Source organism: Aythya fuligula, chromosome 12 (assembly GCF_009819795.1).
Source record: "Aythya fuligula isolate bAytFul2 chromosome 12, bAytFul2.pri, whole genome shotgun sequence".
In the NCBI taxonomy this organism is placed as follows: Eukaryota; Metazoa; Chordata; class Aves; order Anseriformes; family Anatidae; genus Aythya; species Aythya fuligula.
The window spans coordinates 1,691,858-1,718,915 of record NC_045570.1 but is presented as its reverse complement, the minus strand read 5'-3'; the positions used below and the strand labels follow the sequence as shown (position 1 = coordinate 1,718,915).

The 27,058-nt window shown below is 37.6% G+C and overlaps 1 protein-coding gene across 1 annotated transcript; it reads right to left on the bottom strand.

The window, feature by feature from the left end:
• Nucleotides 1-704: 704 nt before the first annotated feature.
• On the bottom strand, nt 705-26,812 carry LOC116494021 (uncharacterized protein F13E9.13, mitochondrial-like). Its single transcript, XM_032195718.1, has 6 exons — nt 26,736-26,812; nt 25,702-25,784; nt 18,678-18,858; nt 10,815-10,965; nt 8,710-8,837; nt 705-3,120 (listed from the first exon to the last, which is right to left on the bottom strand). Exons 1-6 carry the CDS (start codon nt 26,806-26,808, stop codon nt 2,930-2,932), a joined length of 807 nt encoding a protein of 268 aa, XP_032051609.1. The 5' UTR covers nt 26,809-26,812; the 3' UTR covers nt 705-2,929.
• Nucleotides 26,813-27,058: the final 246 nt, after the last annotated feature.

Below are 27,058 nucleotides of genomic sequence, written 5' to 3'. Positions count from 1 at the left end.
CACTTCAAATTAATTAATATGTATTTAATAGAAGTCTTCTTGAACAGCTGTTATTTACTTCTGGAGTTACTACACATTAGCACTGCCTCCTTTGTTCTGCTCTAAAGTTATTCATGCTCCAAAGTACGTCAAGAACTTGGGCTGTATAAAAATTCAACACTCTTCCCAAAAGAGACAGCCTGATAACTTAATATTTTTTACATTAAATATTCAAACACTTTCTGAACAAAAGGTCAAATTCTATTTACAGCATCTGTGTGAAACAGGCAAGCAGATGCTTAATGCTGCTAGACAAATACTTTCAGCACAAAGAATGATAGAGAACTGGTGATCAATCACATTTCCAGGCTTTAAAATCAGCTTTCCTTTGCTTCTGGTCCCTAAATTCTTCACTTAGAGTTTATATGTAATAATAAAGGTCCAAATTACAGCCTGTTCCTTCTGTTAAGTGTTACAGTGGTGTTAAATGAAATACTGACAGTGAAAGTGCTGTCTACAGTATTCATTGCATGTTTTGAGGTATTACACCAACTCATTAAGGTTTTGTCATACAAAGGCTGTGTATGGCATTACTTCAGTACTATAAGCAAGGTCTAAATGAAGTAGTTCTCACTTATCACTCCTTTTATTCAGCTTAAGGCCCCTCAGAGTCCCAGTCACTGCAGTTTTAGGACGCGAATGAGTAGAAACCAAGCCAACAAGCATTCTGGTAACACATTATATTTTCATAAAGAAATGAATGTGATTTTGGCAACTCATTCAGTTTCTTAAACATAATTATCATCACAGAAAGATGCTTATTAGTAAATTGGTTGTAGTTTTCAACTGACTACTTGACAGTGTTTGCTTATGGCATGAAAGCACCGGCAAATGTTCATTGCTTACACACCAGCCTTTCTAGCTTACAGGTTTAGTGAAAATGAAGTTGGTGGCAACTGTATTAGAAAATATTTGTTGGTACAACCATCACTAAGTCTTCTAGGCAATGATCAGACATGTGAAAGGCCTGACAACAGTCCTAAATACACAAAAGTGGAAAATGTGTCAATTTAAGCACACTGATATTACTAATATCTAAATCTTTCTTTCTTTCTTTATTATTTTAATGTGGCATTTTTCATAATAAAGAGGCCATAAGATGGAACTGATTAGTTATGCTAAGAACTTATCAGTTAAACCAGATCAATGGTTTACTTGATAAATACATCAAAATATGCTAATGGTGAATGAGTGTGTAGGGGAAAAATATATTTATTTAAATAAATCCTTGAATGCTCCTGCTTTCTGGACATTGTTTGAGATGGAACCATTGTTTTTGATGGAAGTCCAAATCCTCAGGACATTAAATCACATGTATAAATGTGGACTTTGAAAAAGTAGTGCTGCCCACAATAAAGAGACACCTGAAAGGATTTTTATAGATCGAAACTTTGTCAGCGTACTTAGAAGGAAAAGGGATATAAGCAGAAGAATGCCAAGGTTGTTATAGGGTCTAAACAACCCCTTCTCTAGGAGGTCAATGTTATGTCTAAAGTTATGTCTGCTTTTAATGGGGGTCATGTGGGAGACAGACTAGTCCAAAAAAAGGGAACCTGAAGAGAAGACTTGATCTCATGCTGTGATGTTTTAGAATCACCATTCAATTAATGAAGCTAAATTTCTTGAAAAAAATCTCTTTTGTCTTTGGAAGGAGGATGTATCTTTTGTTCAGAGAAGCATGGGCACTCTGCCAGCTGACAGAAGAAATATGTTTGTATGCTCGCTTTGATATGTACAATATAACTTTCATTAGCATCAGCAGAAGCCTGATGCATACATGTCAGGAGAGAGATCCCAGAGGGTAAACTTAGTTTGCAGTCCCAAGGAATGAAAACATATGTCCACATTTTATACAGCCATGACACAACAGGTATTCATTGCTGTGTTTCTGTTGTTCTGTTTTTTCTTTGTTTTGTATTCCTTACAGCTAAAAGATTAAATTTAAGGGGTATCTTTAACAATATAGATAGATCATCACATTTTTCCTCTACATTTTAGAGGAAAAATGAAAATCCATGTTTCCCTGTCAGTTTTGGTAGAAAGGATTCCATCATAACTTTAACTTGTGTATTGGAAGGAACCTGGCAGTTTTAAACATCACTAATACTAGTCTGAAGAGGTACAAAGCTGTAGGAGCTTGCTGGAAAATAACCATAAGCCTTTAATAAAGTTTCCAATTTTTGCAAAAACATTTTGACTAAATTCCAACTCTACTTAAAATGTAATTAAATATTTACATTTATTCTCTAATAAGTATTGTAAGTAAATCAATTTCCCAATTATCTTAAATTTTTGTATGGTATACAATTATTACATTTTTGTAATAAATGCACAATTCTAATGAAAAAATAATGATCTTGAACTTTAATAGAGCCCTTCATTTGAGGAGATGAAAGTGCTGTACATTCATCCATTTATTATGTCTTACAACCCCCCTGTGATGTAGGTACTATTATCATCATTTTACAGATGGGGAAACTGAAAGGCTAATTAACTTGTCCAATTTACAATACTGGTAGCTGTAAACTTAGGGTGTCCTATTGTACTCACATGCAAAGCAAAACTCAGCTCATCCTGCAATCAGTATTTACTACAATTTCTTAAACTCCATAAGCACTTTGCATATAGGAGAGAATATATTATAAAAGCCTTTGGAGAGCTAGTTTTGTCTTGGCAGTGGCTTTGAGTGCTACAGAATTCTGCTGCCTAGGAACAAACATCATAGCACCAGTTCATTGTAAAGTGTCACCACGTTCCCCAGTTAGTTATGGAGATGATGTGCATTTTAATTTAAAGTTATTAGCCACTCAAGTGCACATTTGTGCTTTAATTCAGTGCGATATATCATACTGCATTTGTATACACACAAAAAGAATACTGTTTGACAAACTCATTCTCTCAGTTTACTTATGTGATCCATAAATTTCTTTACTCGCTCAGGATCAACACTGTTTGCCCAATAACCTCCTTTCTTGAAATACGAACCAATTATTAGAGCATTTGCATCCACGTAATTATTGACATTCTCCATAGTCACTCCAGACCCAATCAGCACAGGAATCTTCACAGCATGTTGAACCTCTGAAGTAGAAAAAAATAAATAAAAAATAGGGTTAAATCCTCTGACTCTAACCCATCTTTAAAATTCTCTAAAGGCTACATGTTCCAACTTTGTTTTTGAAAAACTGTATCTCAAGAAACTCATAAGTGTGGTATTTCTTAGTTCTATAATAGAGTGATACAACTGATTTCAAGAAAACTCCTTTAGCTCTCAATGATTATTAAGAAAATATCACTTTCATTTAATTTTGCATTCTGTTATCATATGAAACACTGCAGAATAATATTCCTGACTGCATATCAGAAGGTGGTTTCAGTGGTACAAGAGATGAAAGTCGAGTCTTGGTACCCATAACTGTACCCCTTCTCTCTCCTCCCCCCCTCCACCCCCAAAGAAAAAACATCCCTGGTAAGAAGAGATGCTGGATTCAGGAAGCGTTTGCACAGCAAGACCTGACCCACCTATTTAATGTGACTGTTTACCATTGTGCTTAAGTGGCTCTGTTGTGCTTGGGGTGCCACATGCAGAAAACAGTTATTTTCTACTGTGTTGCAGTAGCACCTAGTATAGATTCCAAACAAACCAGCTCCATTGTCTTGAGAAAGGATTTACTGCTGCTGGAGTGACCATGGGGATTACCATGTGCTATGTGGATTTTTAACTGCATTTTCAATTTCCCTCACCTTAAATGAACTGACTAACCACCTCTTCTCAATCTTTTTATGAAGTAATCAGTATATAGACACAAGAATAAGATGAAATTCTTGCTTCCATTTATTATATCAGCTCACACTCTTTTTTGCAAGTCTGGTGAGATCATTAAAGTGGCAGAACTATTCAGCAGAGCTGTGCTCATTACAATTCTTCAGTCATCAGTTTAAATCACAATAATGGTAGTTGGACTGGTGTGTATTTCTGCCAGGTCTCTGCTAAATTTACGTTGACAACTAGCAGATCTTCACCAAAGAAACAAAAAGGGCCTTACTTACAGAGAACTGAAAAAGAACACACACTCTGCTTCATGGCAAATTTCAGCAACACAAAAATAGGAAAGCAAGCAGTGGTTATAGGCTGCACTGATAGCTCCAGCTAGTTTACTAAAACTCAAAAGACAGCACTGATAAAGACTTCTTCTCTTTCTGTAAATATCAATGGAACACAAAATGACAATTTTTCTGTATACAGTATGTGTTACTGGTTGGACCATGGAAAGGTTCTCCATGGACACAAAAGGTTATTAGAGTGCTTTCTGTACAACACAAGGCAGTACTAGCTGGGAAAACTAGAAAAGCCCTCGTTCTAGAGTTACTAGGCATCCTTTTCATCCCTTCATTTTGAACTGCCCATCTTAAGAGTCACTCTCAACACTTCATCCCTTACACAGGGGAATGTTGTGAAGCATTAGTTCTAACCTTTAAGAACATATAAATTGCTTTAATTGGTGACGATATGCTGATGCAAGATGGTTAGAGCTTGAAAAAACTAGGGAAAACATATATGTAAGAAAAAAATGTCTGCTTCAAAACACTGTTTATTTAAATAATATTTCATCAGTAGCCTAAGTTATTAATGATGCTTTAGGAAAGAATAATTGTGTGTCACCTTGCTACTTCACCAAAGAAAAGGGATCAATTAAAATACTCTTGAATTTCTTTTTAGGTCTCATGTCTGTTTTTCCAGCTAGGAACAATAACTGCTTCTTACAATTTTTTAACATAAAAGAAAACAAACATTCCACACAGAACTTATTGAAAATTTTAAACAAAGCAGAATCACATATATGTGATTAAAGCTACGGTTATTTCTTTGCATATTTTATATTCCTGTGGTTGTCCTGCTTACAGCAACAAAATAATTCATTTTTAGTTATTTATAACATTATTACTGAAATCCTGTTCTAGAAAAATTAGAATTTTATTTATATAGCACCTATGTACTCTTAGAAATCTTATTTGTTTTACATAGATACCAATGCATAATCAAGGTGCTACAACTGACCGCAGATTTGTGCAACTGTACTTTCCTGCATTCCCAGAGGAACTGTGTTCCTAGTCGGTATTGTTTTTTAGGACAGATGCATAAGGCACATTAGCAGGTAGTTGTTTGGCAATTATTTCACATCGGCAGGAAAAATGAAGAGCCAAATAATTAAACAGAGCACGATCATACAGGTGTATGACAATAGGTTAGTCCTACTAGGCAAAGACTGAAACAGCAAAACCCAAGACTGCTGTGAAACTATAAAAAAAAAAAAAACACAAAGCTTTCCTAAATAGCAAGGTATCCAACTCCTGCTGTGATCCATGTGTGACACGTGCAGTCCACATGCATCTGCTGTGCTGGAGATTTATTCAGACTGTCAATGTGAAGAACAGCAATGGGAGTGCCCAGTCTATAATGAGACTGGGTTATCTAATTAAGTATGCTACAAATACTACTTTTAAGTCAAGCACATCAAGGCCTAAAGTTGATGAGTAGAGGATGACTTGTCTACTGGCTGCGTTAATACAAATTCTAACTTGTAAAAGAAAATAAAGCAACAGTGGTGAGATGCTTCCACATAGTGACATTCAGTCACTGTCAGGATGTCTCTAAGCACAGAACCTTGTTTATAGTCTTTTTCAGCTTTCTTCTTCTGATTATATTTTTTGACAAAAAGAGAAAAGGAGACAATTTTGTGATGTTAAAATAACAAGATACTAAACTTTACAGACCTTGCACATTTCTCTATTTCAATGAACTGTAACTAGAGGGCACTGTGCTCTTTCTTCTGACAGTATGTCTGCAGACATGTCTTTAATAAAATCAAATGAAGTAGTGTTTGGTTGCAAAGCACAATGAAAGCATTTGAACTATGGTATGCACAAGTTACATGAAATAAAGGCCAAATGCTCCTAGCTTGAAAACAATGGCAAAGAGCAGCGTAAAAATAAGCACCACTGTGCCAATAACTTGCTCGACTACTCTTCTTTAACAGCTTTTTCATATGCAGTAATCACTGTACCATACACAATGCTATGTTTATGGTAATATTCCACTGTAACCCATTTTAGCTTTTTAATTCAAAGGACTTTTTCCTCTGTCATTAAATCTAGGGCTTATAGAAAAGTACAGATCAGAGACTTGCATCTCCCATTTATTTATAGGAGGCAACTACAAAGGCAACAGCCTCTTATTTTGACCTAAACAGGCCATCCAAAGATAGGAGGGTGAATCAGTCTTGACACCCCTTCTATGAACACTAAAACATGAGGGGACAGCCAGAGCCAGCTGCTGGGCTTTGTGATGTGCCCAGTTTTCCACCAGTCACTCAGCTTAGGCCATTTAGTTTGTTCATACAGATAACTAAGCAGTCCTTACACACAGGCTTTGGTCACTTAAAATACAGGCTGGATTTGAACCAGGTTCAAATTTATCCCAAGGAGAAAGCCTGATAGATTCACATTCTCTAACCAAAGAGCATTTTACAACATAAACTGGAACAGACTTATATAACCTCTTAAATAAAAATGCTTTAAGAATTAAATTGTAATTCAAAATGCTCAGCTATAATTCCTGCTCCTTAACAGCCTGGAGTTTGCATTATGATTTTCAGACCACTTGCTCCCTTGGCTATTGGTTCCTGGTAGGCTCAGGGAGCCCTGCTCACTGCCAGCACACAGCCCACCCAGGGCTGAGAGGAGAAATGCTGCAGGTTCCTTCAGGAAGGCAGTGACACCAACTACAAACAAAACCCCACTGAACACACTTCTGTCTTGACAGGGAAACACTCACTTCCCACACCCCATCACAAATCAGTCAATTCAACACACAGACACAAAGGCAAAAACACTTCTATATTACTACACAACGAAGCTGAAAAAAAGACATGACAAAACCTCATCTGTCTCTTGGTTCTTCTTTCAAGAGATGCTTTGCAGAGTGATGAAAGATGCCCAATTGTATCACTACAGTACAGCACTTTCAGTGCTGCATAAATTCATCAAATGCAAAAATTTCACTCATATCAACAACCAACTTTGTATACTGTACATCTGATTCCTTTTAAGAATCTACTGACATAAATATGCCTAATTTGTCATTTCCTTACACCCTGAAGTACTGATTTCTATGCTCTTCTCAACTGTTTTAAGCCACCATACTTTTCATGAAATGCAGGAAATCAATGGAGGTTGCATGTGAATGTTGGAAAAAAAGAATTTAAACTAGGATTTGCCCTAAGACTTGTCATTTTTTTTTTCTTTTTCTTTTTTTCTTAATTTAATCTGCACTAAGAGAGAGGGGGATACATGGGGATATGAATTGCAGACAGGAAATGGAGCTCTAGATTAAGGAAATTTTGCAGTCTCCAAAATATGCCCCTCGCTTTCAGGGTGATCTGTTCCCACATATCATTTCCAGTTTACTGTACTGAGCAACCAACTAATTTAAGAGCTCAGTATTCACTCCAAGCAATCATTTTTTTTTTTTTAACATTGGTGATTGAAGTGGAGTCATTTATCATCTGTTCTTTGGCAAAAACATTTTTATTTTTTTTTAACATATGTGAAATTGAAAAAACATTTTGACAAGTTCAACATTCATTTTAAATGCTGATAAAGATGTACAATATGGGCAAAGCCCTGAAATCACTAAAATATTTAATTTTGTTCCAGAAGATGTTGGGACCTATGTCTCTATGCCAAAAAGATCATGTTATTCACCTCCTCCTTTTGTATAACAAAGATGGAATAATGACAGAATGGTCTAGATCAGAACATGCTTAAAAAAGCAGAGAATATATTAGTATCTTCCTTCATTCAAAAACATTATTTTTGCCAAAAGGTATTGTTATTTGACCAAACATGCAGTAATTATTTTGAATATTGGTCCTTATAGGTATCACTCCAACTTGAAACAGAAATTGTACAAGGGCAGATGCATGAAGAAAGCCCAAACTTACACCAGGAAGAAATACATTAACACAAAGGACAAGACTAATAGGCCAAACAATTTTCGCTTAATAAAAAGTCCAGACCGTTAAAAAAAAAATATATTTTGATGACACATCTTTCTATTTTCCAACAGATCTGCATTTTTTTCTGAAAACCTCCTAAGCAGTATTTTCCCTGGTATTACTGTTTGGAATTGTGCCATATCAAAACAACCCTTTTCTTGCAGGACTTTATTTTAGATTGTGAAATATTTAAATCTTTCCACTGAAGAGTTAAACACTTTTATTAGGTTATTTTTTAATAAGGCTATGAAGTAACTTTTTTTTTTTTTTTTTTTAAGGGGGGTTAATTCTTACAACTTAAGTTTTACATACTCTTTTTCTAAAAAAAAGTAAGTAAGCCTCAGCATCATTCAGTATTATAAAAGCTTGAAATAATTTTTACTTTTGTCCTGTCAAATGGTTGTTTAGAAACATACCACAGAGAATCCAAATAGAACCTCAATCACATCAGCTTTGCTGTACCATATCAAAGTCTGCAGTGAAAATTCTTTTCTTCCTTTTTTTTTTTTCCCCCCTTCTTTCTTAAAGAACAGCAGACATACAGATTTCTTTCTACATTAACCCAGAAGCTGATTCATTGCCTGTTGTCTGACCTTCATGTGACAGCTCTCACCTTTCAGCTCCCCAGGATCTGTGGGCAGCCCAGTAGCCTTGCCAGTCAATACGAGCCCATCAGCCAGGAAGAGCTCGGCAGCTGCCGCAGTCTCAGCCACACCGACATCTGCCGTCAGAGTATGAGCACTGTAAACAGCAGGAATGTACCCTGTGGTTACTTTCGGCACACACATTTGTTATCCATCTTGTTCAATGTTTAGACTGCATTTCTTCATCTTCCCCACTGTCAGAACAATCAAACTCAGGCTTTTTGAAAGAGAGGGTAAGTGGCCTATTTTAAAACGGGAAGAAAAATTGATATACAAACAAGAGGAAGAAGACCCAACCTCCTCCATCACAACACCATAATTGATCGCTCTATTGCTCTGGGTCCTCTGTCTCTAAGGAGTGTGAACTACCAAGTGTCAACCGAGGCAGCTGCTTGCATGTCAAGCACCTGTATCCCAGAAACGTTGAGCACAAGAAGCTCTGACGTCAAGTGGGAGTTGTGGATGTTCAGTCATTCATAAACCAGATTCTGTTACCTAGAACTGCAATAACACCCTTCACTTCATCTCATGAAGTCCAACTAACAGAAAGTATAGTTATTACCTATAATATAATCACAGGAATCATTTTACATAGCAATTACAAACATCAATTACCTGCAGAGTAGCTTTTCAACAGCAGGCTTTGATACATGGGTGATGCACTTTGAAACCTATAGCGATAGCAGTTTTTAATTTAAACAGACCTGAACCTTGAAAGAATTCCAGTCTTTGCTGTTTCAACAGCTGACTTTACATCCTAATTAACTGGAAGTATAGAAACAATAATGGCCATGGTCAATCCTTTGCACCAATGAGGTGCAGAATCAACCTCTTCCTTGGATTAGGTTGGATGGACAATAGACATGGGGGGCCCGGTTTTGTTCCGTATTAGTGAGTGGTAGGACATGCTTACTCAGCAGTGCTTTCTACTAGTGGTGATGGGTGCAAGAGAAAGTATACTAAATCCCTTTCTGTATGTGGAGAAAGGTGGGCATAAATCTCAAATACATATAATAAGGTAGTAATAAGATGGCTCTCAGCATCTCCTTCTCAACTTAAGAATTCCCCTGAAAAAAAACAACTCTTTTCCTCTCTTAAAAAACAAATCATTTCACCAAACTATAATCTAAATATTAACCTATCAATTGATAAGACAAATGAAGAGAAGCACATGATACATTCATCAATTTTTGTAAGTCTAAAAAAAATGTCTTTTTAATATATAACTTTATATATCATTAGAAAGAAACAAAAGCAAAAGGACCATAAAAGCTTATTTGGCCATAAGGCATTGTTTTCTTTTCTATTTTGAAATCTATTTTAAATCAAAACAAAAAATAAAAACCAAACAGATATTTAGAATCTTCCAAACATGGTTATTTTCATGATTACCCATGTACTACACACAAACACTTTAATTAGGTTATTTAACATGTATAATACATAACATTTGAGCAGTTCTTCTGGAAAAAAAGTGACATATGAATAGCTAAAAGTACTGTGTGACAGTTAAGATAAAATATCAACAGAAAAACTGGGTTCATCTATCATAAGTTCCTTCTGTGTGATAATCACAGAACATAATCCGTACATAGACAGCACCGAATTTAAGTAGAAGAAACCAGTATTATTGGCAGCAAGGAGAAAAAAAAGAGAAGAGCTTTCTAAAACGCCAGAATATTATGATCTGGATCCTTTGTATGTGGAAACTGCTTGCATAACTAAAAATAACCTTGGATGCTTAGCCTCCTGAAACAATTTCTTTAAACATAATAGGTATATAAGGATATAAAATCTCACCTGATACCAGATGCAAGACATTTACAGTCTGCATTTATATATCCTGAAGGTTAAGCTGAAAACTTCACAGATGCAGCAACCTGCAGCTTACAGGTGCAAATTTATTTTTGAACATATCCCTAATAGTGCTGCAAGACCTTGCTTGAATAATAAAGCTCTCCCTTTATCATTAACTTTGTTGATGTTAAATAGACATAAAATAATCAGAAAAAAAATGAGAAAAATGTAAGAACATTACTACATTAATACTTACATAAATATTGCTTATATTTACCTGTGCTTCTTTTTAATATCAGCAAAAATCTGAATATTCTCTGCTCCAACTTGTTTTCTGTATCGTAGCAGGTTACCTGCACAGGCATTTATGATCCCTTCATCAGCAACATGAGAAAACACAAACCCTTCAGCTCGGATAAAATCAAGACCTGGAGGGAAAAAAAAAAAAGAAGAAAAAAAAAATTGTCTTAACCAGAACCAAAGACTGAAAAACAAAACTAAAAGTGAAGTCCACCCTACTACCCCGCTCTTATCTGGTCTCGACACAAAATATTCCGTGTGCTCTAAGACTCACCACCCTTGCTTTCCCACATATTTAAGTCTTTGCAGCCATGGAACAGATTCAGGAACTGCACACCCTGCCCTGCCACTCTGCCATGATGTGCCAGCAGGCAAGAGCCAACAAAGGAGTGGGTAGGCCAAAGCATAGCTCCGTTGTCCTAATGATGTGGCTTCCCTCCAAAAAAGGGCATTAACTTAGGTTTCACCTTTTTCCAGATACTCTATGATTGTATTACTTCTTTCCCAACATCTATTTATCTGTTATGCATGCCTGAAATTGGCCAACAGGTCAAAAGTGACAAGGACATGGACAAAGAGAGAACAGCACAGGTCTTGTTTTCTTTCAGAAAGAAAGCGCAGCCTGCAACACTTTACACACATTATTTGACTCTTCATCTAAATGCAACTTGTTTTCTACGCAGCACAACATCAAGAAATTACTTCTAGAGCTAGGCCAAAGGTACAGAAAGATAAGGTTTCTACTCCACTCCAAATTTACAGTAAGCATCAACTGTACCTTACCTCAGTACCCAGTGTTCACCATGTTCATTCTTTCATTGAATTATGAAGGTTTTGTGGGATGGGTACTTAGGAGGAAGACTAAGAATGGAAACAACTACCACAGACCATTCATTTACTCCTGCGTTCCCCCTACACAGCCTTTGAATATCTTTATATTTAAATATCGATGCCTTAAGCCATGGCTTAACAAACCCACCACGATTAGGCACAAGATGACAGAATTCTGACTATTTTATTGTGGACCTCTCTTATCTCCAATCTTTTGTAGCATTGAAACTTATTTCACCTGTCCTTTAAGATGCGTAAAAGTTCAGCACTCATCTTGTGCAACCTTTGCTCCTTCTTCCAGGTTGCTTCAGAGCTCTCTTCCAAGCCCTTCTGAAGTTCTGCTGCTCCTCCAGCTTTGAGTCAGCTGCACATTTAATTAGAGCTGACATACCAAGGAAACAAATGCATGTGAAAGCAGCCATCAGGGATGCAACCCCACCTACCCAAGAACTGCTCAGGCAACAGAGGCCTCACCCTAACATATTTCAAATATAAACAGAAAGGATCTTTAATACATTTACCAAATGACAAGGTGCCTGCTTATTTTAAAAGCTAAATTTCAGTTTCATTCCAAAAGCCATGAAGTTGCAGAAACAGAAGCTTATGCCTGATAGAGGAGAGCCTCTATTGCTTAGCAACACAGACTCCAGCTAACAAGAAACATCACAGATGGTGCCAAATCAAATATGAGCTGTCCTATGCCTTGAAATTAGCAGGTGAAAAGCATGGAGTATTCTCAGGATCCAAAGACACAAATATGTCACAAGTATAATTAAAGGTGCTAGTAGGAAAGACAGTGCAAATAGCTAGACTGAGATTTCTGCATCTAGGAACAAAACCCACATATTTTCATGTAAATCATCCAGATTTACAGTATAATTCAGAGTTAAATAAGTAAAAATAATTATCCTCTAATCACAAGACTATCAATCAGACTAGAAATATGATAAATTTTCACAGCAATCATAACGGATACCTCAGGATGAGGGTTATTCATTTACTGAAGCTCACTGCTTACATGTTTATTGATGTTGGTTTGTGGTCCTTTAACTTAGGAATTTGAGACTTTCTTCTAAACATTGTCCTTAGTTTAACAGAGCTGTATACTCTCTTTGGGTTTTGGGGAGCTACGAAGATACAAATTTTAACTAGTTATAATAGGTAAAGGCACCAAATCATTACTCTTCTGTTTTTATGAAACCATAATTGGACTCTGATAATGAATTCATTTTTATGCTCATAAAATTGTGAGAACATTACTATTTCTTATTTTCACATTTCCCAAGTTGAAAAGTAATAGATGTTTAATAGTTAATAGGCAGTCCATTTTCTGACTTATATGGGAACAAAAAAAAAAATCTTGTAATCTCACTGGAAAACAAGAACAGGAAGTTTCTAAGAAAACCTAGCAAACAGAGCTTCAGGACTGTGTTAAGAACATGTAATCATGTTACCATCTGGAGCAGGGCCTGTTTAAGGATATAGATCTTGTATCTTTTTCAAAAGCTAGCGTTCCTACACTTTAATTCTACTTGAACAGCTCTGCCTAAGCAGCTGTGAAAGTTTATCAATTATACAGGAAACCTTTATTTTTTCTTTTCTTCCTGTGATAACTAGTGAATAAAAGGAAAAAGAAAACCACAGACAAATATTTCCTTTGCTGGGTCAAAAAGTATTGCAACACTAAGTTGATTGAGGAAATAGTACTTTTACATTATCCATCTTAAAATGATGCAAATGTGCATTTTAATACCACAGAACAGTGAATCAGATACAATCATTAAGAAGCCCTTTCTCAGATATATTTTTCTTTCCTGAATTATGAAGTCAAAAGAAGCTGGAAGCCAGGATTTACTGCTTTCACGGCATAGGATCTGGCCTTTGCAAGGCTGCAGCTCCAGGTTGCTGCTGAAATTTGAACTTCACACGAATGTAAGATGATGCAGGTGAATTTACTGGTAGAATCTTGGCTTACATGCACAGCAAATCCTGACTCCCAGCTCTTCTTGATGCCTTAATTCAAAAAGAAGATGAAAAAATATTTTTTTTGTTCTGAAAATAAAAACTCAGAGGAGTATCAACCTCACTTGCTATTGATGCTAGAGCCATACAGTTTTTGTGCTATGGAAAACCATTTCTACTCAGGACATCATCTCGCAGCAGCTCCTTGCAGACTCTGCAAGAATTCCAAGCCTGGGAGAAGCAGCTTCTCCAGCAGTGCTTGCAGCAGCATCTCATCTCTGTGAGAGTCGCTGCACTTGCTGCCTTGCTCCACGGCACCTGCAGATGCTTCCAAACATGCACACACATCCCCAAAAATTAGGATGGTGTCAGTTAAGATATAATAATAATAAATCAGCAAACATTTTCACATACATTTTAACCTAATTCTATCCCACCTTAAACAGTATCATTGGATGTAGCAAGCAGAGAATTCCTGTGGAGTATCTCTCTGCTGGTGGGTGGCTGTGGGAAAGGAACAGTCTCAGACAGGAAAGCTGTATTTGCAAAAGACCTGGAGATAGCTGGGTACCTAGGATATCTTCTGATATGAAGCCTCACTTAATCAGCTACTGACTGTGCTGTTATCATTACTGAAGACTAATTAAGAAACTGTGACCGCATGGGATTTCTAAAATATGGTCCTTAAAGAAAAAAGGGCATTTTCACAGTCAGCTGGAGATGGTAGAAGATAAACTGAGTAATGATTCATGAAGAATAACACAGACTCACCCAGCTATAGGCAAGCTGCACTCTACAGTAGACCCTGCTGTCCTTGCTCCCAGGCAAACAGATTGAAGCTCTGGCAGACCACAAAAATGCAACTTGCCTCTGGCTCACGTGCTCAGGTTTTTCTCAGGTGCCTAGAATATGGAAACCATTTCCTTGCAGCACTGTTGAGATACAGATATGGGGATTGTTTATGTCTCACAGATCAGCAGATGTCTAGGACAATATTCCACAAAGCAATGATTTCTTGAAAACCTTTTCACCATTAAGTCTGTCTCCATTAGATTAATGATTGGCCAGTTCTATCTTTCAATGACTGCTGCATGTTACTACGGAGAACACCCAGAATGTTCAAAAGGATAAAGAGACTGTCATCATCATATATCCCCTGTATTGCAAGGGCTCTGCATCTCCTCTGCAAAGACATACACTGATAGATCAGAGCCAAACACACCATCTCATCAATGCAAGGAAAAAGGCAGAAAACAGCTGAGGGATTTTGGGTGATTCCTTTAAATGTAACTGTCCTCTCTAAGATGACTACTGCTTCATAATTAGCAAACTTTCAATAAAAGAAACAACATGTAATTTCAAAGTCAGTTAATAACAAACAGCATGACTACATGAAATTTAGTAGACAGACCAAGCATAAACGGTGGTTAACTTCAGGAAATAAGGTATGCAAATAAATAAGGAAAACCTAACATGATGCCCAAATCTGACCCAGATTTAGTGAACATTCCTGAGCACTGAAAAATAATAAACAGTAATATTTGCTAAACAAAAAATAAGTAATGGAGAATTTTTGTATCCTCTACAAATGTGTGAAGGACCTGCATAGATATATCATTCTGTCTCATCCTTAAGCAGATGTAGCTAATTAAATCAGGAACTATAAACAGGAGACTGTACACCTCTAAAAATCACATGGTACACCTGTTAATAATGAACCAATTGAAAAGTATCCCTAGCAAACGATTTCTGCCATGTTTCTCCACAAAGAACAGTTTAGTTCCATGAAACAGGAAAGAAAGGCGATAATACAGTGTTTGGAAGATGTCATTAGAAACACCTTTTAAGAAGGTTTGTTTTCCTAAGAATAAGTATTTGAGATTGAGGTGGCTTCCAGTCAAAAAATATAAAACTGTACTATTCTGTATTATCTCAATATTTTGTGGTCTACAGTTACCTAGGTATATTACTGTATTTTAAATTAAAAAGCCTACATCAGAAGAGTATAATATTGAGCAGCAGAGGACTTCATGACATAATTATGATGTGACTGACACACTTTATAATTATACTAATTTTTAACATACTAACATTGTCATATCAGCCCTTAGAAACAAAGATAAATCATGCAACTTTCAGAGTCTTGAAAACAAAAGTGAAAGCAGAAGATCCCCACACATGCTCTGTCACAGTGAGCAGGCCCGCGAGCCTGTGGCCATGGATGGAGGCAGAGCTGGGCACCAGGCCTGTGCCAGGAGGAGGCTGTGGCCTGCCAGATGCTGACCCCAGCCTCTGTGCAGCGCACATTTGGCATCAAGGCAAAAGCTTGCTGAGCCTTCCAGGGCAGGGAGGAGATTGGCTACAACTGTTTGGGCTCACTGGATGCTTTTTGGTAACCCGAAGAACTGATTGTGTTGAAAGTTATTTCTGTCAGAAGAGCGCAGGCAAAGTTGTTCCTTTTTTCTGCAAGGCCCCTCACTACTTCCCTGCCACTGCCCCATATCTGTGCTGAAGCTCCCAGCACAAACACGGTTTTGGTGTTTTCTTTCTTTTAGGTTCCTAATTTCACAAACATTTCCCAAAGAACTAAAATAAATTAAAACAAACTAACAAGAAACACAAAACAATCAAACAAACAAACAAAAAAACACCTCAGCCTTCTCAGATTCTTCACCGCCTGAATTTATTATTGAATAAATCTGAAAACAACAGTAACCCACTGCAATATGCTGTCCTGTCTGTTTTACTGCCTAACGATGAGAATACCTGAGGAATTTGTTTACAGCAGGGCTTTCTAGATTTATTGCCGTTCTTTATTTCACTCAGAAAGAAAGGATGTTCAAAAACATTATTAATATTTGAATCAAAAAACTTAGGAGTTTTTGACAACTTATGATTAATTCAGGTAGTTTCCAAATTGCCCTCCTTAAGAGAACTGCAGTATTACAAAGTAAAAATTAAGGAAGCTAGGGAAAAATGAACAAAGGTTAAAATACACAAACATACACACACTTATATAAAACTTCTTATTCACCAGCTGTCTAGAATCTTATTGTATAGTTGGACTGCTTTGGGACAGAGGTCTTTGCTCGTTTCCCATTTGGACTTGATCTTAAAGGTCTTCTCCAACCTAAATGATTCTATGCTAGGAAAATTCAGTGATTTAATCTGTTGCTATTCGGCTATCTACAGCATATTTATCAGCATAACCACATATTATTGATGAGTTCTTTCCAGTCACACCATAAACTTGCTGATTTCCCCAACCCCTTTACAAAATAAAATTACCTATGCCTAAAAACCACTAAACCACTTATGGTTGCCCTGTGCAGCTCTTCAGAAGTTATTTCTGCCAGAGACAGAAGTATCTACAGGGAAAATGAAATGTCTACATAGTAGCAGGAGATGCTACATACGCTTTTTGGGTATAACATCTTCAGTAAGCATTTTGTAGTGAAAGCATGTTGGACTTGCTTTATTAGTAGCCACCTTTAATGACTATTAAAGTTGTATTGATATTAAAGTCACTACTATGAGATTTGCTATCTACAAAATAAGTCATTTTACTATGGCTTTGTCTAAAGTGATTTTCTTTCTTTTTGCTTTCCTGTTCAGTGAGCTTGAGAATCATTTTTAGAGAAGTGCAATGAAATGCATTAAACACAGAACACAGGCCTTTCTTAGCTGCTGTTCTCCAGTTACAGAGCAAATAGTGCAAAACAGTAGTAGAGATGAGCAAAACCCAAGCCCTTCAGGAATTCTCTCCCACATTAGTAATTGCTGAGAAGTAAGAGAAACACATTGTTCCCACACTACACCCCCTATACAGTGATCAATTTTGCTCCTAAAAGGAAGCATAACCCACTAGCAGTCTATTACTTTTGAAAATAAGGTATATAAATACTTTTGCAAATGCCGATGCATCTCAAGTATCCTACATGCATACAATCCCCGAAAATTAAAACTGGATTCTGTTAGGTTTTTGGTTTAGCTTTTCACATAGGTTCCACTGCAAAAATAAAACCTGTGTTTGGTCAGTTTGACAAGGAGTTACATACCTGATAAGTGTCAACTTCTGATTCTAAAGCACTCAAATCAAATCTGTGTTCCAAACACAGACTAACAAATTCCACCAAGAAAAAGGGATTCAAGATTTTCAGAACATATTCAACATAATTAAAACTGCCACTGCAGATGTTACTCCATATTATTTTAACCAAAGTATGGGTTTCAATTAGTACGAGCATCTTTTAGTTTTACGTTCTGACAAAACTCTGCCTGTTTACAATATTTGTACAATTTACAAAATGTGCAACCTCACTATAATTACATATGCAATTTGGGTAAACAGAGGCATCAACCCTCGATTTGGGAAGTACAAGCTTTCCATATGAAACCAGTCTCCATCTTTGAATCAGGGAACATTCTATATGAAAACCTAAAATTGCTTCAGCAAGGAGTAGAAGAGAAAGGTCAGCAAGTCAAGGATTCTTGCAATAAGGGTAGATTAATTTACATTTAATTTCCCTGAATGCAATTTAATTTTAAGTAGTTTGGGTACCTGTACACTCTATTTTTTGTTTTTATACAAAAAGCCTCATTCATGAACAAAGGCAGGGAAAATTTAGTTTTAATAGATAACTGTGGTAGCAACAACATATAATTAGATGCTGAAACAGGATGCTTCACCACAGTGGGTTAAATTAATCTTCAAATATAATTTAACTGAAGTAAATAGAGTTACACCAAAGGTGGCTTTTAGACATCAATAGGTTTAAACTAATCATTACGTTTAGACAGGTTTTACCCAAAAAGCAGCACCAATGGCCTTGGGATTTCTAAGCTGCCTCCTACTGAAGCACTGTGTGAGCATCATCTATTATAATCAAACAGGCATCTTTCTCAAAATCTAATTTCTGCTTTTTCAGGGTACAGTGAGCTTTTCATGTCTCATTTTTCATGGTATCTATGTTAGTACAATGCACAATTTGCAGAGAGTAAATGCCATAGCAAACAACAGTAATAACATGCGAGTCATTTCTATTACCTGCAGCGAGAGCAACTGCTATCGCCTGTTGATTCGCAGCACTCAGTACCTGGACTCCCAGCGCGAGGTGTGGGCAGGATCGCCTCACGGCGGCACTGATGGCCGTCATCACTGCCGTCACTTCGGGCCCAGGACACAACGTGTAAGGACGATCGTGCATGTTTTCTACTATCAAGCCATCCTGTGGAGATCATAATAAGGAAAACTGATTAAGCTGAAAGAGGAATTTAAGAAACAAGGCTAGTTTACTATTATTCTAAGTTTTGTATTAAAAGACAAGTTTAAAGGTTTTCCTTCAAAGGGTGGATTATCTTCAGTAAATTATGTTGATGCATATAACCACTTGTAAAAGTGCTTTAATCAACAGCACGGTATTTGCAAAGAAATCAGGAAGAGAAATAAATGCGATTTTAATTATACATTCATCAATTAGTCTTCCTTTGATCCATCCTAGAATGTGAACTATAGGCGAATGAGTTAAATCTTATACCTCATTAAAAGTAGTGTAGAGAAACTTCAATTATCCAAATGGAATATAGGATATTGAGTATGTTTAGATAACGGAGGATTTAGAGATAATCAAGGCAATTTTCAATTCAATTAATGTCAGAAAATGTGTTATTTTAGAAAAATAAAGGTTTTTTTTGTTTGTTTCACTATTAAATGCTTATTTCCAGTGTGCCTAATACCATAGTATTAACTATTGATACATGTATTTCTCCCATTCCAGATTCAGGCTTATTTGAAGGAAGATACTGCTATTTATTATCTACTGTACTTCTCACTCCATATGAACATACATTTAGCAAACAATGGAGTGACAATAAAATACTCTGCTGAAATAATTTATGCAATTTATTGAAAATCTTTATACATCATCTAGTACCTTGTACATTTTCAATCATATGGTATATAATAGAACATTTTCAACAACATCAAATCATATAATTTTGTCAAGGACTAATAACAACAGTAAAAGTATAGCCTTGAAACATATTTGAAGCCTGTTGTTTTGCATTTGCAGTGAGAATTTTAAATGAAGCCAGAAATTTCTCACGTTTCTATCTAAAAATACAAAAATTTTATAAGACACATTAATTGTACATATAGAAAACCAATTCTATTCTCTCTGGAGTTTTACCACATGCCACAATCCTTAAAATGGGGGCTCTGCACTTCAAAGAAATTCTGACTGAGACAGAATAGAAAGAAGACCATTTTAAAATAAATTAAAAAAAATACAACCAGAGATGAAATAAAGAAAGCCACATGATAATAACAGAGAATCAGGAAAAAGGATGAAAAAAAAAAAAAAGGTTTCCTTTAAAAAAAAAATCACATACATAACGCTTCTTCAATCTCTGTTGTAGTTTAGAAGCCCTTTTGGCAGTAAAAGATAAGACAGTATATAAAACGCAGTAAGCATTTAATGGCTGAATTACAGTCTAAGCCACAGGCATCATAAATGAACACCTAACATGGAGGATGGGGAAAAAAAACAGAATGTAAGTAACCCATGAGAACAATATGGTAAATCCAACTACACAATGCACACACCCATTCAATGCAGCTGGGTACAACTGCCCTCACCAGATAACCTCACAGCTAAGTACTTAAATATACAAAACACACGTTACCTTAAAAATAAAAGGGCACAGTTTACTAATGAAAAACACTATATAATATTATGAGCACATAACAATAGAGCTACATACTATTTCATGCCATTCATCAGCATATTCTATTATAGAATTCTGATCCAAGAAACCTCAACCAGGTGAAGGAAAACCAGATCCAACTAACACATCTGTGCCTGGTCTTATTTCTACATCCTGTTCAACTGTCTGATTTAACATCTACGTGTTTCTACCTGTGATCAGAAGCAAGACAGATGACAAAGAGGACAACCAGTCCTCAGAAAACCCATAGCATTTTCAGGAAAAACAAACAAACAAACAAAACAACAACAAACAACTTTTAGTTGGTTTCTCTGGAACGAGGTCAGCACTCTTACACAAATTTGAAGTGACCAAATTGTCTTCTCATACCTCAGTCCCAGCAACTGAATCCTTTTTAATGAACTAACAGAAAGAGAACCCTCTTAGCCTTTTTCCCTCTTTATACATAAATTATACTAGATCATGAGAGAGGTTAATTGCTTATGAGAAAAAGTGAAGTTGGTCAGTAGTGATACATGGCAGAAGGATTAATGAAGGACTCCAGTATTTTAACAAAACAAAATAAACCCAAAGAATACAATGAACCCTCAAAACCAGGTAATTCTTTGAGGCCACACAACCTGGAAGATGAGATCCTTGGCTCAAGGAGGCTTAACTTGGCAGACTTCACCAGAACCTAGGAACTCCAAGCTGATCAAAGGCAAGAAGCTAGGATCTACAAACTAAAAGTTTTGGGCAGTCAAGAACCAACATCAGTACGAAAAAAAAGAGGCCTAGGAAAGAAGCTTTAGATGCTCAGCTAGGAGCTGAAAAAGCAGAACAGACTAGCAGAACTCCACAGCAGCATCACAGTGAAACCGAGCTTTCTATGAATTGTTTCTATTTTAACAACTCAGGATTTGCATAAAGCAAAGTATTCTATTAGATATATTAATAAATTTATTTTTAAAGTAATTAGGAACTCTAGCCATAATACTGAGCATAAAACAAGTATCTGATTGAATACTAGTTCAGAATGCAGGCAGACAGGAGGATTTCAGCATTTTTCTTTTCTACCTTATACTTAGTATATTCACTTTTCAACAATTATCTCTTCCCATAGCCTTAAGGTCCATAGTTACTGTGAATATTTTTGGTATTAGTTTAATAATGCATTATTCTTTTGGTGCCATCCAATAGGCTATGTTCTTTTGCATATTATGTTTTGTTTAATTAAAAAAAGAACAACATATGTTCTGCAATACAGAGAGCAGAATTACAGATGCATTAACGCAAAGCTTTCTTCCATATTTTTATATAAAAATATAACAGCACAGATTTCTGTGTTTACTGAATTTATACATATATAAAACAGACTTCAGTACTATCAGACAGCTAATTAAAATGGTGGAAAGAAAACAGTTATGCTGGATTAAAGTTCTTGGAATTTAAGCTTATGGTGTAGAAGTCTATCGGAACAGATATTGTATTGCACACTCCAGAGCAGATTTCCCTTGAATAGTATGAGATAAGACTAGCAAAAACCTTTTGGGCTTCTTTTCCATTGAATATTGGGACAATTTAAGTATTGCTTATACGTAAAGTAGTCTTATTCTCAACAATTCTTGAACACTAGAGAAGTCGCTCAAAGTAAGAAGGAAATAGAGTGCTACATATACAGAGAGTGCCTCTTGTATCAGTTAGCTGCTGGAAAATAGGTCAGTTAAATACCTCTCTGACTACAGAGGAAAACAATTTCCTTGGCTTTACTCTATTTATAGAAGCGACCTCTTAAAACACTTGTTGTGCACACATATGCAACCTCAGAAAAACCTCAAAAAATAGCTACAACAGTATAAATCATAATAGGTATAACAACCATACAAGCTTTATCTCACTCCCTCTGTAATGTAAATTTTAGCTGTAGTAACTTTGACCTCCATGTTTTCCTTGCAGAAAAACTTTACCTACAAACATTTATGTGTTATCAAAACCTTTGCAAGCTGAAAACAACTGTTCCTGCCTACTGAAGAGAGGCTTTTTGTGTGACACTCATTGTTAAATAGTCAGGTGTGCACTGAAACAATTACAGCTTCTCCCACCACCACAGTCACATGCCTGTAGACAAAGGAAATCAGACAGCCTTGTAAAGCATTTATTTGCTGTACCTAGACAATTTCTTTAAAAAACTCTACCTCCAGAACAAGAGATTGCTACCTTAACTCAGGTAAGTAGGCACCTTATGTTTTCCTGTATATATTATAGGAGATGGCAGTGGGGAGACTTCCCTGTTTTATTCTACTGTAACAGCTATGATTTAAAATATTCATCTCTATAATCCCAGTTTTAGCTATCTATATATTCCTATAGCAGAAATGATAACTTGCTCTGTCTCAACTGTTATTGAATCCTAAATAATTGTAACCATTACTGTAACTATAAGGATAGTAGGCTTCTCACTTTTGAGAACCTTAATGCAGAGCAGGTACTGGCAACCACCCTTGCAGCTCCAGAAACAAGAGAAGGATTGGGAGGTTCAGAATTGTAATGAACACATCTCTAGGAACAATACAGGTAGAAGAAGCAAAGCTAAAATTTTTCTTATTAAGAAGCACTATAATAATACTTGCAAGTCAATACAGCATTATATTTATTTCTTTAAGAAATACTCTTATTTATATATCTTATCTTCAATGTTACCTACTCACGTAGTTACAGCTAGGTAATAGCAAGTAAGGAGTGTTTCATCAGTGAAACTAGAATGAACTCATGCTCTGTTATAAAGCAAGCTTCATTCAGGCTGAATTGAATGAATAAAAGTTAACTTCATTATATTTTGCAAGTGTTTTTTGTTTAAACAAAAGCAGATAAGAATCTGAGAGATCACAACATCTCATAGCTTGTTTCTTATAAGATCTTGTCTAGGGAATTCCATTGTTCAGCAACACAAGTACAAAGCATATACATTTTGAGCACAGATGGCTTCCTAACTGAGCACTCACTTGTTTTCATTACTGTTATCCTAATATCACAAATCTTTCATATTTACTATGTTCAGTTATTAATACGGCAGACAAATCACGTTTTTCTGAACAAACTAGGAGTTACTTCCAAGTGTAATAGATAGTGAGTGAGCGAGCCCACACACTATTTTTGAATGTTAACTCCAGTTCAAGCAACTTGAGACAACATACAAACATCTAGTGGCAGCAATATGGTTACAAATCTTCTAAAGGCTACCATAGGCAAGCAGTTAGAAATAACAGTAAAAACATCCATGGATAAATCCTTTATGGTTCTATTTCTTTTTTTCTGCAAAAAAAAATGGACAGGTTAACAGTTCAATCTGAATATTGGGGAGGGTAGAAACCAAATAATTCCGTTACAGAATCAGGAGAGCTAACTTGGAAGAGTAGGATCTGTGCAAAAGCCATGAAGCTCTCTAGTATCTATCATGCAAGTGTACATTTCTCTTAAAGTATTGGGGAAAAACTAGACAAAGGCATTACAGTAAGCGTTAGGCAACCATAGTGATATTTATGGAAGCTCTCCTGATTATCTCCGACCTTTGTGGTATTAATAAAGGATTTGCTTGTCATATTGCTGTAACACTATTATGTACAGACCTTTAGAATAAAGATTGGTTTGGCCTGTATACTAATGTTGTTACAACTTCTACAGGAAATGCAGTTATGCCTTGAATTTGTTCGAACATGTAGAGAATGACTGCATTCACCTCATCTGTCTACCTTAAAGGTAGGTTTAAAAATTATTTCTGAGTTGAGTGCAGTCAACTGTGGTGAAAGTTAACTGCTTCTATACTCAGTTACCTTTAGATATACTTGGCTTTCTCTCTGTTGCTAAGGTTTTAATATATTATTAGTGTATACATAAGGGAAACAAGTAAACAAGTACTGGAATCTGGGCAATGGCTTCTGGGTTACAGAACCACATCCTCTAACACAGGAAAACAGACTAGTACTTTCTATTTGTCTGATGTAGATCAAATCACATTATACCTCATGTTGATACAGCAAAAGCAAAGACAAGACAGAATGTCACAGTACAGAACACAGAGCAATTGCACACTTGTTCTTTCTACAGGTATAAAAAGGAAGAAAACTGACTTGTTCTGTACCACTTGCAGTTAAAGATTATTTTAACTGGTAGTGCACTGAAGCTTGCCTACATAAACTTCATTCTTCTATGCTGTTGTTTATCCTTCCAACAATTCCATTGTCAGCACTCTTTCCTAATTTAGCCTTACAAGTGCTCATTCCATAACCTACTTCATGTGACTTGTCTTGCATTTTGACCTTGGTATTCCGTAATTTAGACTAAACTCCTAGATTTAATTTTGCTCTGTCTGTAAGGTATCATTGTAATTTATGATGTTAAAAAGAATACCCCAGTTTAAAGTTTTGCAGAAAACAGCAGCTCAGTTGTGACTACTTGTTCATTTAAGCCGTTTTCAAACCTCAGACAGCAGGTCATCACCTTAGCACACCAAAAATGTGAATAATAGAGTAGGCAGGTCAACTAAAAATCACATCAACATGTGCAGACAAGGGGCAATGAAATGTTTAAAACATCCAACATTTCAAAAGGACATACAACCTGTTAAATTCTGCTGACCTACAGAGATGATTACACCACTCTAGGTCCAATGGCAGTTCAGCAATAGTACCTGCCTCTTGCCTCTGGTCAAGAATGGCCTTTTGGGCCTTCCCTTCAAGATGTGCAGAGCAGACATGCTTGCTCCCAGGGGGCTAGGATGGAAGGATTAAATCAGGCAAAAGGGGGTCCAAGGTGATACTTTGGTCCCTGAATAAACTATACTATTGTAGTACAAGCACTATTTGTCGGGGAACCCTGCCACCTATAAGTGAGATACTCAGTACCTATGATTGTGCATGTTCCATTCCTTCATGACTTCATGAAACCGGAGTATGCTGTACAGAGCTAAACAAAGTGGCTTGTCAAACTGGATGATAAAGCATCCTACATTCAGATACCTAGAATGGCAGCAACAGTTCATGTTGCAGTCAACTTTCTGTGTCTTTTTTTTTTAATTGACTTAATTCTTAGAAATTGACAGTAATCCTATTTAAGCAACTTAAATTGTAAAGTTTGAATCCAAGGTTTTTCAATTCTGGGTGCATGTGATGCATAGTTTAGGCTTTGAAACCTAGAAGGCCTATGCATTATGTTGAAATACAAGATGTATGTTTAAATGTCTTTCTGAGCTCTGTGGCTTAAGATGTATTTAATGAATTCTAGGTCACTCAGACTCAGTTCAAAGTATTGGCTATGCAGAAGCAGCTTTGTGTAAATGCTGCCATAGGAAGAAGAAAACCAAAACTTACAACTCCAGCGTCCTTGTAAATTTCAGCTTCTTGACAAGCTTGATCAATGATTTGTGTCAAAGGAAGAGAACTTCTTGGTGTCCCTGCAAGAACAACATTGTTTACCCATTGTAACATTGTGCAGCGCAAGTGCAAACTGAAACCACAGACAGTAACAATTTTCTGGTAAGACAGCTATAGGGACTGGCACACTGAAAAAGGGAGAAGCATCAGGCTTGTTAAATGGCTGCTGGATCTCTGTGACATGCCTTAATGGCATCTCTTTCCTTAGCTGAACCTGACAGATCTGCTGTAACTGTTTAGTTCCTAAAACTAATTTGACTAATTTGCAAACTTTAAGAGTATCTGTATAACATCTTATTGTACCATGTCTGTTTCTAGCTTGTTAATCCTGTACTTACTGCAGCTTATCTCGTGTTAGTGATTCTCCATCCAACGCTATGGCAAGACCTGACCTCTAGGTCAGCAGAATACCTATGCTAATCACCAATTAATATTAAATCAGTTGAAGTAATCTAACATTCTGGTCTGCAAGGTGGATGTTATCTGATCTGCAGCATAAGAACTTCGTGCCAGAGATGAGCATGCACGGATTTCCCCGGAATTCCGAACTAATACTGAGGGAAATTCATTGCAGTCTTTTCTGACGCTCGCTTCCTACAGCCAGGCGCCGAGGTGCGGGCTGCGACGAGCTCGGTGGCAGCGCCGCGGGCCGGTCCCACCTCGCGGTGAGCCGGGCGCAGGGCCCGCAGCCGGGCAGAGCGGGGCCGGGTAGGGCCCGGCAGCGGCCTGCGGGAGGCCGGGCGGCTGCTGCGGGCTGCCCCGAGCCGCCGAGGGGCGGAGGGGGCAGGAGGCCGGGCTGCGGCTGCACGGAGCCGCGCGGAGCCCCACCCCCGCGCAGCCCGTCCCGAGCCGCCGTTGCCGTCCTCCCCCACCGGTCCCCTTCGCGAGCTCGCCGCCGCCTCACCCACCGGCTCGTTCAGCTCCCGGCCCGCGGGGAGAGCAGGGGTCGCCCGCCGGGCCCCGCCGCTTACCTGGCAGCGCTGCCACATGCACCACGCCGAGCACCGCCGCCCTCAGGCGCCCGAAGAGCCGCGGCCGCCCCATGCCCGGCGGGGAGGGGACGGAGCGAGAGGCGGGGCGGGCGGGGCAGGGCATGGCGGCGCCCGGCCCCCTCTGACCTCCCGCTGAGGACACGGCGGGGCGGGCGGGGAGCCCCGGCCCGGCGCGGCCCGGCCCTCCGGGGCGGGGGTTCCCCCGCGGCCGCCCCGCTCCGCCCCGGCCCGACCCCGCAGCCCCGGGCCCCGGCGGCGGAGCGGCGCCCCCCGCAGACCCCGCCCCGGCCGGGCGCCGTCCC